Source organism: Schistocerca cancellata, chromosome 4 (assembly GCF_023864275.1).
Source record: "Schistocerca cancellata isolate TAMUIC-IGC-003103 chromosome 4, iqSchCanc2.1, whole genome shotgun sequence".
Taxonomy (NCBI): Eukaryota; Metazoa; Arthropoda; class Insecta; order Orthoptera; family Acrididae; genus Schistocerca; species Schistocerca cancellata.
Window position 1 is genome coordinate 687,140,903 of NC_064629.1, and position 15,153 is coordinate 687,156,055.

Below are 15,153 nucleotides of genomic sequence, written 5' to 3' on the forward strand. Positions count from 1 at the left end.
ATCGTTTAGCTTCTGTTTGTCTGAGAGGTTTTGGCTGCGTTTAAACTTGCAGTGAAGCTCTCTTTGCTTTCACAGTAGTTTCCTAACTTTGTTGTTGAGCCACGGTGGGTTTTTCCTATCCCTCACAGTTTTACTCGGCACATACCTGTCTAAAACGCATTTTACGATTGCCTTGAACTTTTTCCATAAACATTCAACATTGTCAGTGTTCCAACAGAAATTTTCGTTTTGATCTGTTAGGTAGTCTGAAATCTGCCTTCTATTACTCTTGCTAAACAGATAAACCTTCCTCCCTTTTTCTATATTCCTATTACCTTCCATATTCAGGGATGCTGCAATGTCCTTATGATCACTGATTCCCTGTTCTGCATATACAGAGTCGAAAAGTTCGGGTCTGTTTGTTATCCGTAGGTCCAAGATGTTATCTCCACGAGTCGGTTCTCTGTTTAATTGCTCGAGGTAATTTTCGGATAGTGCACTCAGTATAATGTCACTCGATGCTCTGTCCCTACCACTTGTCCTAAACATCTTAGTGTCCCAGTCTATATCTGGTAAATTGAAATGTCCACCTAAGACTATGACATGCTGAGGAAATTTATGTGAGATGTATTCCAGATTTTCTCTCAGTTGTTCTGCCACTAATGCTGCTGAGTCAGGAGGTCGGTAAAAGGAGCCAATTATTAACCTAGCTCGGTTGTTGAGTATAACCTCCACCCATAATAATTCACAGGAAGTATCCACTTTTATTTCACTATAGGATAAACTACTACTAACAGTGACAAACACGCCACCACCGGTTGCAAGCAATCTATCCTTTCTAAACACCCTGTCTGTGCCTTTGTAAAAATTTCCGCAGAATTTATCTCTGGCATCAGCCAGCTTTCTGTACCTATAACAATTTCAGCTTCAGTGCTTTCTATCAGCGCTTGAAGTTCTGGTACTTTACCAACGCAGCTTCAACAGTTTACAATTACAATAATGACTGCTGCTTGGTCCCCACATGTCCTGACTTTGCCCTGCACCCTTTGAGGCTGTTGCCCTTTCTGTACTTGCCCGAGGTCATCTAACCTAAAAAACAATCGTCAGGAGGTTCCAGGCCAGAGAATGGAGCATTATGGTCTGAGGAATGGTTTTGTGGCATTTCCAGGGCGATATTGTCATTCCAGAAGGCACAGTGGATTGACCCAAATAGCCATATATCCTTTGGGACCGTGTCAATCCCTACATCAGTTTGTTTTTCGTCAGTGTGATGGCATCTGCCAGCAGGACAATGCAACACATCACACAGCTCGCAGTGTACATGCATGGCTCAGAAAGCAACATGATGAATTTACGATACTTGCCTGGCTGCTAAACTTCCCTGGGTATAAACCCAAACGAGAATCTGTGGTATCACCTCAGTCGGGTTGTATGCACTATGGAGCCTCAATGAAGAAACTTAGCACAGCTAGCCACTAGAGTGAGCATGGCTCCACATCCATGTCACTACGTTAAAGAAGCTCATACACTCATTCTGCACATCTTCCAGCAGTCTGCACACTGTGCGTGGACAGTGTATAAAAAAAAATAATTCTGTGGATCAGTAAAGCTTTGACAGTTTATGTACTTTGACACATTTATATACTTCGACATACAAAAACCACAACATAACAAAGGTGAACACACAATCTTTTGCTTCGTCCGCCGCTCGTGGTCTCGCGGTAGCGTTCTCGCTTCCCGAGCACGGGGTCCCGGGTTCGATTCCCGGCGGGGTCAGGGATTTTCACCTGCCTCAAGATGACTGGGTGTTTGTGTTGTCCTCATCATTTCATCATCATCCAGGAAAGTGGCGACATTGGATTGAGCAAAGATTGGGTAATTGTACGGGCGCTGATAACCACGCAGTTGAGTGCCCCACAAACCAAACATCATCATCATCATCACAATCTTTTGCTTCATATTTTTCTAAATAGTTTGTTCACTGATTGCAGTGCATCAAATATGCCCAGCTTATGATTTGTATCTTAAATGAGTAAAAATGTTGTTAGGACAAATTTACTGATTTTGCTGTCTTTCCATTTTGCTGTCTTTCCATTTTGCTGTCTTTCCATTTTGCTGTCTTTCCATTTTGCTGTCTTTCCATTTTGCTGTCTTTCCATTTTGCTGTCTTTCCATTTTGCTGTCTTTCCATTTTGCTGTCTTTCCATTTTGCTGTCTTTCCATTTTGCTGTCTTTCCATTTTGCTGTCTTTCCATTTTGCTGTCTTTCCATTTTGCTGTCTTTCCATTTTGCTGTCTTTCCATTTTGCTGTCTTTCCATTTTGCTGTCTTTCCATTTTGCTGTCTTTCCATTTTGCTGTCTTTCCATTTTGCTGTCTTTCCATTTTGCTGTCTTTCCATTTTGCTGTCTTTCCATTTTGCTGTCTTTCCATTTTGCTGTCTTTCCATTTTGCTGTCTTTCCATTTTGCTGTCTTTCCATTTTGCTGTCTTTCCATTTTGCTGTCTTTCCATTTTGCTGTCTTTCCATTTTGCTGTCTTTCCATTTTGCTGTCTTTCCATTTTGCTGTCTTTCCATTTTGCTGTCTTTCCATTTTGCTGTCTTTCCATTTTGCTGTCTTTCCATTTTGCTGTCTTTCCATTTTGCTGTCTTTCCATTTTAAGTTATTTTTAGGTATGTTAAGATGCTTTTTAGTTCATTTTTTTGCCACTACAGGACCACATTAGATATATTTGTATATGTGTCAAGTGTCATTATACAGAGACAGCATATCATACAATTTCATTGGTAAAAAAAAATGCTATATAAAAATATAGTTTGGCGAACACAGAACCCTTGTGATGAGCCTAGAACCCTTTCCACGTGTTCACTATTCCAGTGAAAACAACATTTATGTCTCTCACTTGATATTACTTACATAATTATAGTAACTCTGAACCTCTGGATCTTGGCAACAGATGACAATATAAAAGAAGTTTAAGGTTTCCCAAGGACTTTGTCTTAAGAACATATAATAAACCTATTGAAGAATTACCATGAATAAAAATAATAAAAGTGGTCCTCCCCACCATTGGTAGTTTACATACCCAACAATCATGTTTTTTTGTGGTTTTCTCAGGAGCTGCCAATGAAAACATAATACTTTTATAAGCCACCTAATGTCCACCATAGACCACACCTAATGCTAAAGAATTAACCAATTTATCAATTTGCCTGGGATGGAGGAAGTATGTAATGTTTAAATTTTGACCTAAAAATTGTCACTAGGCAAAGGGCTATCCTAAACGACTTAACACCTTATCTCTGCAATCAATAGAACTTGAGCTATATCCCGCTACACGATCTCGTGTGAGGCCTTTTGGAATATACATGTACAGTATGCTGCATGCATTCACCAATTGTAAGAGCATAAATAGATTTTCAGTGAAAAGGGGCGAGTGGGGTGGAATACAATGTTCAGTCAACTTGGATGAATTCAAGCAGCCTGCTGAAAAAAAATTTTAGAAACAAAAGAACCAAAGCATGTGCTGTCATCACATACCCCTTTCACTCTACACAAACTCATCCCAATTTTACCATATCAGAAACGGTTTTTATAATTGAGGACTACCCAGGTGACCACATTGGGTAGTATTTTGCTATCTGGGATTCTAATGACAGAATTTTGAGCAAATGTTGTAAACAAAGGTACCCATCACTATATAGGTGATATTTTTGTTGATAAATGTGATTTTGGATGAAACGGGTAAATTCAAGTGTGTTTTTATGTACATACAAATTTTTTTAATGTCATTTGTAATGATGTTTATCACACCACTACCTTGTGAAATAATTAAGTATTGCAACCCTGAAGTTCTACTGGTCTCCAAATAATGACTACAGTATTAACATTAAAGTGTTATAGTTAGGTAATTGGGCCACTACAGCAGTGCGCATACATATTTTTAATCCACTGTAACACTTGCAGATGAATCAGAATTGTTTTTCCTCCTCTTTCTTATTACAAACCTATGCATAATTAGAAACTATAACACCACCACAAACCACAGAAACAATAAATGCCAACTCTTACATTACATTCAACTGTAACTGAGAACTGTGCTGATTAACAAAACAACAACCGGGTTCAGGTAAGGCCAACAAACAGAGTGAAGTGCCACAGTGGTTAGCACACTGGACTCGCATTCGGGAGGATGATGGTTCAAACCCATGTCGAGCCATCCTGATTTGGGTTTTCTGTGATTTCACTAAATCACTTTAGACAAGTGCCGAGACAGTTCCTTTAAAAGAGCATGGCTGACTTCATGCCCCATCCTTTCCTAATTTGATTGGACTGATGACCTCACTGTTTGGTCCCCCCCCCCCCCCCTCCCCTCAAATCACCCTCCCATCCTAAGGCCAACAGTGTACAGTAGTTGGTCTTGGCTAAAGAAGGGATGGACGATAGTCAATAGTGATATCTATATACTAACAGTTTAAATTTATTGATGGTCTTGTTCACTATCGATAGAGAGTCCCCTTTTGCATTGTCTGATTGAAAATCATAATATTTTTCAATTTAACTACACAGCAACTATTTCATGTGTAATTTCTCTATGCCCTTACTCCCTTCAAAATTATTTGCAATGTTTGAACTTACTAAACAAATAACTTATATCTTTACACTGCCTTTGCGTTCTATATTACACAGATTAATTTCATATATGTTGCTTAAATTACACCTATTAAATAAGTATTTTGCACAGTGAATCGAGACTGCATGAATATAGTCAAGTTCACAACTCAATTCTTTGTGCCCTGCATTACTATCGAGTCAGAGGACACTCTTACAACATTATATTACAATAATTTTGTAGTAATATATATAAATAAAATACATTAATATGAACTATTTATGCAGAGGCTAATATTCTTGTGTAATTGTGGCAAAATTTCTGTATTGGCACACATCCATTGTAGCACAATGTAACTGGATACATAAAAAATCTACTCACCAGGTGGTGGCAGAACACATGTGTGAAAGAAATTGTACTTACGAAAGTTACTGGAGCCAGTGGCTCCTTCTTCTGACAGAAGGCTTGAATGGAAAGGAAGGGGTGTGCAGGAAAAGGGGTAGATTTCAGAAGTCACCCAGAACCATGGGTCAGGGGAGACTCCTGGATGGGATGAGAAGGAAAGACTGATTGTTGGGGACTGCATCAGATGAGATTTGAAAACCTGAGAGCTTAACAGTGGAAGACAGGGTAATATGCAATACAGAGATTATAGCAAAAACATGATGCACCACGTAATAAGAGTGAGAAGCTAAGTGCATTGTACGTAACAGAGTTGGGAGGGGGCAGTGAAAAATAGACAGGTCAGGAAATAAAGGTGTAGAAAACTGAAAGCAAGTGAATGAAGGAATAGTTACTGTGAAGAAATGATGAGACGGAAGAAATTAACATAAATTAAGGACAGGCGGGTGGTGAGAACCAAAGACATGTTGTAGCGCTAGTTCCCATCTGCGGAGTTCTGAGAAACTGGTGTCTAAGGGAAGAATCCAAATGATGCATGTTGTGAAACAGGCACTGAGGTCATGACTGTCACATTGTAGACCATGCTCTCCAGCAAGATTCATGTGTTTCTGGTATAAACCCTCTGTCCACGCCCATTCATCCTAACAATAACTTGATGGTAGTCATGCCATTGTAATATGCCAAACAGTGTTTACATAAGAGCTAGTATATGATGTGTCATTTCACAGGTGGCTATCCATTTGATAGTAAACATTTTGCCAGTTACAGGGCCAATATAGGTGGTCGTAAAAGGGTGCATAGGGCAAATCTTGCTGTGGACAGTCGTAGGGGTAGGAGCCGAAGGGTAGGGAGATGGGTACAGCAGGATCATAGGGTCTGACAAGGATATTACAGAGACTGGAAGGGTGACTGAAAGCTATTGTAGACATGTGGACAAAATCACTGACTGATCACGGTGACTGTTCCACCACATATGCCATTCGGATTTTTCCTCCAAACACCAGTTTCTGAGATCTCTGCAGGTTGGAACTAGTGCTACAACATGTCCTCAGTTCTTGCCACACATCTGGTCTTAATTTACGTTAATTTATTCCCTCTCAGCATATCTTCACAGTAACTCCCCTCTTCTCTTTGTTTTAGTTTTCTGCATCTTTCATTTTCTGACCTGTCTATTTTTTGCTGATGCGCGTGGGTAGGAACGGGAAAAAGGTAATACAAGTCAGTACTGCAAGAAAATGGTTTACTGGTGCAAAAACAAGGTGATAACTGATTACATAACTTTTTACATAGGTGCAATGCTGAAGTGAAGTGTCCTGGCTGGCTGCATCTGATGAAATGGGCTGAAACAGTCATGGAGCTCGTAGACCTCGACAGCACCAGCTAGAGGGCGCTGTCGTCTGTCTCTCTCGTAGTGCCAACTTGAAAATCTATTCCTTGTCATTGTTGCTATCGATACCACATCCCTCCCCATGAAACGACTTGCCTTCGTTGAGTATGGTTTCAGGCGGCGGGTGGAGAGACCCAGGGGTGGCACAGCTGAGGGGGCGGACAGTGGAATTGCTGGGGCGCGCTGTCCACCTGCGACACCGAATTGGTCCCGAGGGGGCGAGGAAAACGCCCCGTGGGAAAACCAGCCCAGGCCACGCACAGCTACTGGGTGTGTTTGGAGGAGGAGGAGGAGGAGGAGGAGGCAGCGGCGGAGCAACGACCTCCATGGGCGGCGGCAGCCTCAGTGTCCATCCGTTCCGGCACCGTGGAGGAACGTGGCGGCGGTGGGAGGCATCCGTCTGGTGCAGTGGTGACGACTGGAGGCGTGCCCGCTGTGGAGGCATCGTGGTCCGTGGCAGCAGAAGCCGCGAAACCTCCGATTCTGCTGGAAAACAACCAGCGGCAGAAAACTGAAGACGGCACAAATGAATCTGGTTCAGGTGTCGCTTGACAGTGCCATGGGGACCATAAATGACAGTAAGGCACGGCCAAGCTGGATACCAATGTGCCCCTGCTCCCAGCGCTGCCTGCCAGAGAAAACTCGATAGAACACCAAATCATGCGGCACCAAGCCAGAACAAGGCATAGCAGCGGGAGCGAGTGGCAGCAGGTGCAAGAGCTGCAGGAGCAACTGATGGGCACAGCCTTGTAGCAATTCTGCTGGGGAACGGGTGCCACATGGCTGAGAGCAATAGGAAGCAAGTAAAGTCCAGAGCGCGTGCTCACAGGACTGCGTGGCGTGCAACTTGCTTATCTGCGACTTAAATGTATGCACAAAGTGTTCAGCCTCTCCATCCGACTGGGGTTGGAATGGAGCTGAGGTCAGATGGCGAATGCCATTAGCAGCACAGAACGCTTCAAACTCTGAGGACACAAATTGGGGGAAATTGTAGGAGACAATAACTTCAGGAAGGTCCTCAATGCAAAAAATAGACGTCAAAGTCTGAATAGTGCTGGCAGAGGTTGTAGAGGACATAGGTCCAACAAAAGGTAAGTTGCTGTATGCATCAATAACAATCAACCAGTGGGTGTCCCAGAAAGGACCAGCAAAATCAATATGAACGCACTGTCAAGGCGCAGTAGGAGTTGGCCACGCAAAGAAGCGCTGGCGGGGAGCAGATTGATGCTCCGTGCAAGAGCAACAGTTTGCAAGCAAATTCTCAATTTGTTTGTCAATGCCGACCCAAGTGCAGTGACGAGACACTAATTGCTTCGTCCGCCATATACCCCAATGACCATCGTGCAGTAAACGGAGGATTTCCGACTGCAACGAACAAGGTACAACCACTCGAGACTGATCGTTGTCAGTTTGTAACAAGCTAACACCGTGGTATACAGACAAGTTGTGACGATGCGCAAAGTAATGTCGAACAAATGGATCGTGAATTTGTGAAGCAGATGGAGGCCATTGAGTACAAATATACTGCAAAAGAATCTGTAAAGAAGCGTCGGCAGCAGTCGCGGAAGCAATGCGACGAAAATCCACTGGAAAACCATTAGCTAATTCCTTACCTTGCGAGTCAATAAATATGCAGGACAGTTCAGAAGAATCAAACACTTTGTCAGGACTAATAGGTAGACGAGACAAAGCATCAGCATTGCCATGATGAGCTGTAGGCCGAAACAAGATTTCGTAATTGTACTTAGACAAAACCAAAGACCAACATTGCAACTTTTGTGCAGTATGGGCTGGAACTGGCTTTGATGGGTGGAAAGACAGCGTCAAAGGCTTATGGTCTCTTACCAAATAGAACTTTTGACTGTAAAAAAAAAAAAAAAAAAAAAATCATGAAACTTAGTCACTCCATATGCAATAGCTAAAGCTTCCTTCTCGATTTGAGAATAGTTTTGCTCGGCAGAATTGAGCAATTTAGATGCAAAAGTGATCGGGTGATTGATGAATTAATACGGTGTGAGAGAACCACTCCGATGCTGAGAGACGATGCATCGACAGCCAAAACAACTGGTTTGAAGGGATTGAAAGGAATCAAACAGCGATCACTCAACAAAGCAGATTTGAGCTTGCAGAAAGCAGCGTCACATGCCGAAGACCAAACAAAAGGAACACTCTTATGCTGAAGGCGATGCAAAGCAGCTGCAATTTGCACTGCATTTGGTATAAACCGAATATAGCAAGTGATTTTGCCCAACACAGACTGAAGTTCTTTAAAGTTTTTGGGTGCTGGCAAGTGTCTAATTGCACTGAGATGTGACGGTGAGGGGTGGATACCCTGTCCGTTAAGCACATGTCCTAAATACTGAATCTCAGTTTGAAAAAATTTGCACTTGTCCCTGTTACACTTTAGTCCTGCCTGCAAAAGTACAGTAAACAAGGCACGCAAATTCTGCAAATGTTCATCAGGGGTGCAACCTGATACAACTATATTGTCCAGATAATTGGCACAACTAGGGACAGTGGCACACAACTGCTGCAAATAAGACTGAAAAATAGCAGGAGCTGAAGCATAACCGAACGGAAGGCAGTGAAACTTGAACAAGCCAAGGTGGATGTTTATCACAAAATAACGCTGTGACTGTTCGTCGAGCGAAATCTGAAAGTATGCATCCCGCAAGTCAACTGTGGAAAAGAATTTTCCCGCACCAAGCTTATCAAAATTGTCTTCAAGACGTGGTAAGGGAAACGTAGCTACCACTGTCTGGGGATTTACTGTAGACTTAGTCAGCACAAATATGGAGATGACCGTTGGGTTTCTTCACACACACAGGATAGACAAAGCCCATGGTGAAGCAGAAACAAGTTCAATGACACCACTGTCTTGCAATTGCATAAGTTCAGCAGCTACAACGTCGCACAGTGCGTGCGGTACCAGGCGTGCATGCCAGAAAATGGACAGGGTATTGTGTTTACCTACAACATGCACTGCAAAGTCCTTGGCACAACCAAGTCCATCAGAAAAGAGTTCAGCAAAATCATCGCATAGTGCGGCAACACTGTCTGCATGGTCACTAGCATTGATGCAAAGTACATTGTCCTGAACTGAGAGGCCAAAAAGTTCAAATGCATCCATGCCAAAAATGTTCGTAGCATCACTAGAGTGGAGCACATGGAAAGACACAGTATGGGTTGTTGCACCATACGTGGCTTGCAAACTACACACACGGAGCACTGATATTTCCTGTCCAGTAAATGCAGTCAGCGTGAAATGCGAATGACGAAGCAGGGGCAAACCAAGCAAGTCATACATAGATTTGTTCAGTAAAGAAACTGACGCACCAGTGTCCAGCTGCATGCAAACAGAACGTCCACAAATATGCAAAGTAACAAAGTTTCCTCGCATCATGCTGAATGAAAGAGGAAGTGGCTGGCAAAACTTGGTTCACACGACGAGCTGTTGAAGCATGTGAAGAAGAAGACTTCGAATAAATGGTGTTAACGTCCATAGGCTGATGTGAAACCTGATTATGGTGGTTGCCATTGTGGTGATGCCCACGCAAGTCATGCGAATGGGAGACAAGTTTGGAATTAGTTCCTCTTACTGCACACAGCTTGCACATGTCCTTCCTTATTACAAAAGTAACACTGTGCTTGACGGGATGGGCAACAGCCCCGGGGGTGGGCATGAAAGCAGTTCAGACAGGATTTCAGTTTCTTAGAGGGTGCCTGGTTTGAACCATATTTACGCGAGAGCGCATGGCACGGCGTGGCTGGCTTGAAGGGCACTTCTTGTGCCACGCTAACAGTACACACACCAAGGGTCACGTCGAATGCAGAAGTAGCCATGTCTAATGTGTCTTGTCTGTCTAGCAAGTCCACTACTTCCTGCAAAGACTGGTTTTTAAATCAGAGGATTTGTTTGCGGATGTGATGATCCGCCACATTCTGTGTAATAGCATCTCTAATCATTATATCCGCATATGAGCGTGCACATGAGCAATTAAATTCACAATCAGAAGTTGGTCCCTGAAGGTCTGCTAACCAAGATTTATATGACAGAGTAGGGCCACGCCAGAGGCAAACGAATTTGTATTGTGCAGCTGCCACGTTTACACTGTCACTGAAGTGCGAGTTCAAATCATCAATCATTTCGCCGTATGTTTTAGTTTCTGGGCAGGTGGTGGGAAACAGTTTCATGAACACATGGTACAACACCACACCCACATTGGCAATGAAAAAAGCAAGCTGCTCTGCACGTGGTACATTGTAAGCTGCAAAGTGTGCCTCGAGCTGGGTAATGTATTCTGGCCAGCGTTCAACGTCAGGATTGAAGGCATGAAATGGCGGCGCCATCGACGGCAGCGTCGGTATAGGTGGTGGTGTCGGAGGCGCTAAAGTAGCTGCAGTTTGTAGTGTGACCAGTCCATTTATGGCAGCAAGCAGCTGCGTCATTTGCTGAGCCTGAAAACGGACGAGATCGGACAGCAAAGTCTGTTCCTGTGGCGAAGCCATGGTTGACACAACTGAAAGTCTTATAGGGAATGGTGGGAACTCTCATACACCTGCACAGTCACACTGGGAAATCACAAAAATGCTAAAGCAGTACTTAGCAAAAAAAGGAAATGATAAGAGATGAAATGCAGCATCCTCGTCGCCAAAATTCGGTATCCCGCCTGGGAGGCAGCGCGTGGGTAGGAATGGGGAAAAAGGTAATACAAGTCGGTACTGCAAGAAAATGGTTTACTGGTGCAAAAATAAGGTGATAAACGATTACATAACTTTGTACGTAGGTGCAATGCTGAAGCGAAGTGTCCTGGCTGGCTGGACCTGATGAAATGGGCTGAAGCAGTCACGGAGCTCGTAGACCTCGACAGCAACAGCTAGAGGGCGCTGTCGTCTGTGTCTCTCGTAGTGCCAACTTGAGAAACTATTCCGTGGCATAGTTGCTATCAATACCACACCCACCTCTATTATTTACAATGCACTTAGCTTTTCACTCTTACTAACTTGTGCATGATGTTTTTGCAGTAATCTCTGTCTTCCATATTATCGTTCCTTCCACCTTTAAGCTCCCAGGTTTTCATGCCTCATCTGGTTCAGTCCCCACCAATCAGTCTTTCCTTCTCATCCCATCTGATAGGTCACTCCTGACACATAGTACTGGGTGACTTTCCCAAAATGCACCCTTTTTCCTAAACCTTTGCAGTTCTTTTCCTTCAGCCCTCTCCCTTCACCTTGAACCCTTCTGCCAGAAGAAGAAGCTATGGGCTCTGGAAGCTTGCGTAAGTATAATCTTCTTTTATGTGTGTGTTCTCCTGCTACTGCTTGGTGAGTAGCTCTCTAGATTTATCTATCCAATTACATTATATTGTCATTATTTTCATTATTATATTAAACCACTGTAGTTCAACATTTTTTGTCTATGAAAATTCCCCTTGTATTTAACAACAGCTCATCCCGTAACTGTCTTCATCCTCTTTTATATGACATGTCATTTGTTTCTGGAAAGCATGTGTGTGTACTGTAAGTATTTCTACTATAAGCAGTATGTGTACATACTGTTTATAACATTAATATGTGTATAAAGACTTTATTGGCCTTGTCATTTTAGTGTGATGATTTTAATTTCTTTTGGTGACTGTATAGTTCAGTTTTTTAGGTACACTCAGGACATCACCACCTTCTGCCTGTAAGTGCTCGGCCATGTGATGTTCTTAAGGACTTGAGGTTTTCCTGGAAGCAGTAGCATACAGCTGTATCTCAGCAATTCCAACCCACCTTGTGGCACTCAGTATAACTTGTCTACCTTAAACAGTCATTTTGCTGTAACTCACCATCTGTGTGTTGCTCATAAAGCTCTGTCTGTTTCACAGTATAGGAGATGTATTAGTTCATACATGTAAAAGCTGTAGCTTGTAGCATTACAGTATTAATGGACCTGACTAACTAATACTGAGATTGGGACTGGACCACTCAAATATGTGTATTTTTCATGTTACTTTTGTGTATTCCCTGAGCTTTTTGACTCTATAGAGTTCACTCTTGTGTGCTTAAAATTTCAACCTATGTTCTTGGTACTTGAAATCATTGTAACAACCTACTGATTTTCATTCATTTTGCCTGTTCATTAAATACCAAGTTTGTGATTTTAGCTACGCCTACTAGTCAAATTCAGTTGTCTCCTTAGGATGAACAGCAGCAGTAATTGCACTTGGGGTGTTGCTTACCAAAAATAGGCATGTTCTTGTTTAGATAATGGTGACCTATGGTAGCTGCTGTAGTTGAGGGTTTCTTTTAAAAAAAAAGGGGAGAGAGAGAGAGAGAGAGCACGCACACTCACACGTGTGCACTCTCACTCTCCTATATATTTATAGGAGGTAGAAGAGGACAAAACTAAGAAAAAGTCTTGCAAGTATATCTCTGGAAAAATAGCTTCTTAATGCAAAACATTGTCTGTTCACAATGCAGGAGATGTACTGTTTGGTTAGCACCTATTGATACAAATCCATCCCTCTGTCTTCCTTCTCAGTCAGTTGTAAACCAATGTGATCACACTTTGTTGCTCTTGTATTTGGGCATATGCAAAAGACATCAGTTCCTGTAATTGATGCATTTGTTGATGATTTGTGTGGCATACACCAGTGCCTTGAAATTTCCATGTAACCACAATAAATCCAAAGTTTAAACGTCGCATCATCTGGGGAGATCATGCCACTAGGTTGCCTAGACCAATTGTATCTCCTGTTGAATAATAAGGCTCCATTTTTCTTGATGTCAGTCACACATGACAGGACCATCACCCTTGTTCTAATTTCAACTTAACGTCAGTGATGTACACACAGAAGGTCTTGTGAAGGGCCAGTGGACAGAAGAAATCTGCAAACATAATACAGAAAAACAAACCAATAAGGAAATGAAGAATGAACTTCAGCAGGAAGACAGCCCCCAGCCCTGAGAACTGGAGAACTGAACACTCCAGATGCAAATAAAATAAAATTTATGTCAGCAGACATTTGTACAAACAGGTGGGCTTATATAGTTTCAATGATATTCTCTCCTATGAGACTGTAGAAAAACTATATGGCTAACCAAATGAATATGTAATCACCACTCCTGACAAATAATCCTGTACTTCTCAAGAAAATAAGATAATTTTCAGAATTTTCTTTTCTCAAAAATTAGCACTGCACATCAATATTTCACTGTTCAGGGTATCCAACTAGTGTTTCCATAACATGTGACCTCAGCACCTGTAACCTGTCTTAAAAAATGGAAATATCATTCTTACTATATTTTCATTTCTGATTATAAATGGGTGTGAATGTTAGTAATGTATAGGGTAATTCCTGTAGTGATGCATAGCAGTTTCTTCGTGTAATAAAACATAGCAGTTTAATTTGCCATGATTATTTATAAAAGTAAAATTTGTCAATGATTTTATTACTATTATGTCTTATAAGAAAGTCTCTTACTGGTACACAGTTGCAACGGAGACTTACTTCTATGTCTACATGTCCATTTAGTTTGATGTGACAAGATCTTCTAAACATTTTTGTTGTTATTAGTTTGCATTATTAGTAACACATTTAAATCCTATTATTTTCTCTTCCAGATACTAATAAAACAGCAAATAGCTAACAATAACAATAATCATTGATAAGGGCCTGTTACATTTGTTGCACATTTAATATATTTATGCAACAACTGTGAGTAGTGAGAAGAGCTACCTATTTTTGCAGGTATGTCGTCCTTTGTTCATAATGCTAAGTAAGTGGATTTTGGATGGAGAATTGGAGGATCCTCACAAGGAATTCTTCATAGCTGCAAATCCAGGTGTTAAAGGCAACCGCTTGTGGCATGACAAGTATTATGTCCAGTAAGTTTTGATTTATGGTATAAGAATTTTGTGTTGTTGTCATTGAAATTCAATAAATCAATATTAACTTTCTTTTCCTTACAGGGAATCTCTTGTTCCTAGTTTCATATCTCGGGAACAAGCTTGTAAAATTCTTGCCACAGGCAAGAGCATCAACTTTCTTCGTGAAGTATGCCAAGATCATGGCCCTATAAAAGGTCGTGCAGCCCTCCGACGCACTTTGGAAAGCACAAGAGGTATAATTTTTCTTGTCTAGTGGTTTAACAAGAAAGACAACTGAGTTACTTAAATGTTCTTGTTATCAATAATTTGTAATACAAGATACCTCATGGAGGAATGAAAATTTTTCTCGAGTGCACAAATCTCACAATTTAGAGTTAACACGGTTTGTGCAAGTAAAAGTGTTTGGAGGTAAAATCAGTATTACAGGAAAGGAATGGAAGCTGTAGGTTTCTTGGAAGGATACTGGGAAAATGCAAAACACTGGAAAGGAAATTGCATTCAAGATGCAAGTGGGGACCAATTTTAGAGTATTAGTGATCCTTCACAGCCAGATTATTTATAGAATCACTCTCCCATGTGTAAAACTACTTCAGATGTCTAATTTACAAGTGAGTTAATGTGTTACATATTCGATGTCTAGCATATTTTAAGAAAACCTAATTTTCACAGCTTAACAACTGATAAATGGTTCATTGCACATCATTTAAGAAGTAGGCAGTAGGTAGCACCAGCCACCAGTAGCGCTAGCTTGTACCGATCTCATACTGCAGTCATATGGCTGTATGCTTATCACTGCTAGATGGCAATGACAGTGGCAGGAGCTTTAATTCATCATAGTTCACCCAAGTGCCACAAAATGTTTATAAATTATATACACAAACATTTCTTGTTAATTGGT

At 41.7% G+C, this 15,153-nt stretch overlaps 1 protein-coding gene across 1 annotated transcript in view; it reads left to right on the plus strand.

The window, feature by feature from the left end:
• LOC126184381 (gamma-tubulin complex component 3-like) overlaps positions 1-15,153 on the plus strand; it is a 258,538-nt gene that overhangs the window by 146,929 nt on the left and 96,456 nt on the right. Inside the window, exons 9-10 of the mRNA XM_049926766.1 lie at positions 14,116-14,252; positions 14,337-14,488. Coding sequence (XP_049782723.1) covers positions 14,116-14,252; positions 14,337-14,488 — 289 coding nt within the window. The remainder of the gene's footprint in view (positions 1-14,115; positions 14,253-14,336; positions 14,489-15,153) is intronic.